The following is a 4,244-nucleotide window of genomic DNA, read 5'->3' on the forward strand; positions in this document are numbered from 1 at the left end:
TTAAATAGGTTTGACTGATAGAGAGGTTCAGTAGTACTCCTGATTGTGACCGTTTTCTCACTGAAAAAAGCAAGGTTGTAAGCTAGGAATAAGAAAGGGAGAGAGGCTGTCGGAGATTTGAGGAGAGGGGAATCAATGTAAACAGATGTCTGGGAGAGCAGAAGATAGAATTGACTGGAGAAATGTAAGAGATTTGTAAGCAATGTAAGCATATCCACTTGAGTATTGAGTAGGACCACTCAGGACTATTGTGTGTTCTTCCCAGCTGTGTTCTGCCAGTCAGGTGCTGGCATGGGGTAGGTGGAAGGTTGAAAGGGATGAAGACGGGCTTTGCCAGGTGGAGGCAGTTGAGGGTAAATGTGAGGGAGTGACTCTTGAGCCATGGATCTGCGCTGATAAGGAGAGAAACGTGAGGACTGCTGATGAGCAGTGAGGAAATGGTAGAGCAAATGAATAGGAGGTTCAATGGTTGAGGAATTGTTGCCGGGGACACGTAAATGGGCTGGGAAAATAGGAGGCATCACTCTGAGTGAAGGATACTTGAAATTGAGATTTTTCAGGTGGAGCAGGTATTATCAATGACGAAAACGAAGGTGTGTCTAGGAGAGTGCGTGGTTGAGGTGGGGTGAAGTAAAAGGTGTGAAGTGAGGATACGAAGTTTCTAGTAGGCCAGAGTATTAGAGGGATGATATATGTAGATGCTGAAGCCACTGAGAATGACAGGAGTCGTGATAGCGGGGAAGATAGTGTGGCAGGTGAAGGACGGGGAAGGGGGGTGCCTGGGAAGTTGAGAGAGGACCTGGCTGAAGAGGGACAGCTAGCGGTTTATCTGATGGCATGTGCTTCGTTCGGGGAGCTGGGGTCTGGGAAGAGGAAGGAGAAGAAAAGTGGTCTGGGGGCATCAGGAGGCCATCTGCCCGCCTCGGGCCATGGGAAGAGCTGTAGGGGAAAGAAAGCATAGACCTTCGGCTAAATCCCATAAATGAGATTTCTGGTGTAGGGCGCACGTTAAGGTTCGATAGCCTACTGACAGATGGCTGTTTGTACTCATTTGGGATGTCACCTGGAGTCNTGTGATTTTTAAAGAGGGAACTAGAGAAGAAACAACTTTGAAAGCTCCTGTCTAATGACTGAATCCCATCCTCAATAAGCTTGCCCTCCCATCACGAGCTGACTGCCTCCAATGTCAGGGAGCTCATTACTTCACCTGGAGATGCTATTTCCCCCTTGGCAGCAACTGATGGGCGAACTGCCTGTAGCCCCATCCTTACGTCAGGTAACTGAGAACCAGCCTTTTATTTTTAGGAAGTCAGTTATTAACCTTTTTGCTTTTCTCTTCTCCAGGCTAAACAAGCCTCATTTCTTTCGCTTTCCTTCTCTTGTTTCCAACATCTCACAGAGAACCTTAAAGTATTTTTTGGACAGGACATAATTTGTTCTCAAACAACCTTACACAGCTGCTGGAGCCTCGGGCAGGGGCTGCAGGCTTTGGGGAAAGCCTGGAACGTTCTGGGTCACTGTGGGCCTCTCTAAAGTCTCCAGCCTCCTCCTTCTTTGCTCTGCAGGATATAGCCGCTACTGCTTGAGGCATTCGTGAGCCTGGTTTTCCTCAAAATCAGAGCCTGGGACGGCTTACATGCAGGTAGTTTATTTTAGGAAGTGACCTAAGGGAACAGGACTGAGCAGAGAACTGGGGCAGTGAAAACCGATTTGATCACATGTAATTCAGCTGGTTCCCCATGGGGGCAAGGGAGTGCATCTCTGCATTGTCCACATGAGGCCCAAAGAGGGTAATCTGTATTTTTCAGCTCATTCCTACTGATCAAGTGTTGCCCCCCCGGAGAGTTCATCGCCTTGCTTGCACCTCCAGGTTTGCACGCACTGGTGCTAGAACAGCTGAGTCTTCTCTGTGGGGACCCCACTGAAGGCCAGTCGAGAAGGCCTACAGCAGAAACGAGGTGTAGCTAAGGCAAGGTGCTGAAACTACACCTGTTCCCAGCAGGTTGCTGCTGTAAGTGCTGAACAGAAGTATGCCACAGGAATGTGAGGCGGGAGAAAAGATGTCTACCCCAGAGCTCTCAGGAGACAGGGTGCCTATTTCCTGTTGCAACTTCTGAGGAGCCAAGGGTGTGTGTGTGTGTGTGTGTGTGTGTGTGTGTGTGNTGCACTCCCAGGAGCTTATCCTGTGGATGTACTTGTGCCGCGTGTTCAAGGTTATACATTACAGCCTTGTTTGTAAAGGCAAAAGCCTGAAAATCACCAGTGTCCTGCAATAGAGGGCTATCTAAGTAAACTAGGGTATAATCATTCGGTGGGATAAGATATGCAGCCTTTTACAAAAGAATGGAGATCTCTTGATGTATTACGTGATCTCCAAGATGTTTTGTTAAATGAAAAAAGTAAAGTCTGGCAAAAAAGAAAGTATCTAGTATGCCACCATTGTGTAAAAATTGGTGAAAAAATTTAAGAAATATGTGCATATCTGCTTATATGTAATAAAATGTCTCTGGAAGGATATATGAGAATCTGATACTGACATTCTCTCTCTGGATGGCAGCTGGGTCACTAGAGGTCAAGAATGAGAGACAAACTCCGCCCTCACACCTTTTGTACCTTTTGAACTGAGAACCCTGTAAATGTGCAGGGACATAATTGCACAACTGCAGGGACACCACTTACTTGTAATCTTTCAGGGGTGGCACTCCCTGGAATTGTGCAGTGGCCACATGGGGCTACATTGTAGGTACGTTACCTCTTAAAAAATAAAAACAAGTAAACAAAAACCTTGGCCTGTACAGTTGCTTATTATTATTTTGAATTTTCTTATTTTTAATTGGGGAACAGTGTGTTTTTCCAGGACCCATCAGCTCCAAGTCAAATAGTTGTTTCAATCTAGTTGTGGAGGGCGCAGCTCCTTGGCCCATGTGGGAATCAAACCATCAACCCTGGTGTTATGAGCACTGTGCTCTAACCACCTGAGCTAACCGGCCGCCCCGTTGGTTATTCTTGTTCATCGTATTTCTTAGAAAACTTTTTGTGTATGTTTGTTTTTAAAATAGAGATGTAGTACAGGGGCCACGATTATTTTAATTGTCCAGTGCTAAATTGTTCAAAATTGACTCTGCTCTTCGGTTTTCATTAGACGCCCTCCTGCAAAACGGCCCAACTATGTTAAGCTTGGTACTCTGGCACCTTTCTGCTGCCCCTGGGAGCAGTTAACTAGAGACTGGGAATCAAGAGTCCAGGCCCAAGAGGAATCATCTGTAGCTTCCTCTCCAAGTGGTGAGGAGAGCAACTGGAGAGGAGACGAGGTGCTTTGTGCTCCCACGCCTGAAAAAACTCATCAAGTGTCTGATGAAGTGGGCACATTGCTGCACGATTCCAGTGAGCCCAAAGTTCGAATGGACACAGAGTGTCCTGCCCAGACGGGTACTGAGTGGGCAATGGGCCAGGAGGCTGCCCGCAGGCTCCCCTGCGTTCTTAGGTAAGCGCTCACAACATCTTGATACGTTTTGGATGGTCTGTTCCAATCCTGACCAGAGTATAGGATGTAAAAGTTATCACAGTTCCTTGATAAAAAGTGAATTTATGGACTTGTTTAGAGGCACAGGAAAACAGCTAAATCACATTTCCTTTGATACTAACTGATGAAATGATTTGAAATATTGTCATCAATAAGGACCTAAACCAAGGCATTGTTTCTTTTATGATGTATTTCATTTGCTCACAAGTGTATTCTTAGGTCAAAAACCTCTGTAGACTCTGAACAAGCATTCTTTGCTTTAAATCACTGATTTAGATTTCTTCCTGTTTGTTTTGAATGATCTGAATTTGTGGCTGATTAGATGCCAATTCATTGTAATACTATCATATCACAGAGGCTCCCATATAAAATGTGTTCTGCTCCCAATACTGCGGCAGACTATTAGATTTTGCTCATCAGTTACCCTTTATTCAGTGCTCTGATTTTTAATAAGTGTTGATTTCTCTTTCCTTATACTTATTTTTTTCTGTATAGTAACCTCATAATTTCATATCCTTCTTTTTTACTTTTCATATAACCCCCTGAGCGTTTCTTTTCTGATCAAAGTATCAGCTCCTCTTTAATCTCGCATTGTGATTACAGCCTTAGATTTTATCCCACTGGCTTATTTTTCTCTGCCTTCAACTTCTTAAACCGTTAGTCCTTCTTTCTCAGAACAATAAACACATAAAAAGAAAACTATGATTACAAAAATACATTA

The 4,244-nt window shown here is 44.7% G+C and overlaps 1 protein-coding gene across 1 annotated transcript in view; it reads left to right on the forward strand.

Moving 5' to 3' along the window:
- The window catches only part of POP1 (POP1 ribonuclease P/MRP subunit), a 55,368-nt gene that overhangs the window by 42,342 nt on the left and 8,782 nt on the right, over positions 1-4,244 (forward strand). The window contains exon 15 of the mRNA XM_019642527.1: positions 3,143-3,484. Within this exon, the coding sequence (XP_019498072.1) occupies positions 3,143-3,484 (342 nt within the window). The remainder of the gene's footprint in view (positions 1-3,142; positions 3,485-4,244) is intronic.

Source organism: Hipposideros armiger, unplaced genomic scaffold (assembly GCF_001890085.2).
Source record: "Hipposideros armiger isolate ML-2016 unplaced genomic scaffold, ASM189008v1 scaffold_70, whole genome shotgun sequence".
Classification (NCBI taxonomy): Eukaryota; Metazoa; Chordata; class Mammalia; order Chiroptera; family Hipposideridae; genus Hipposideros; species Hipposideros armiger.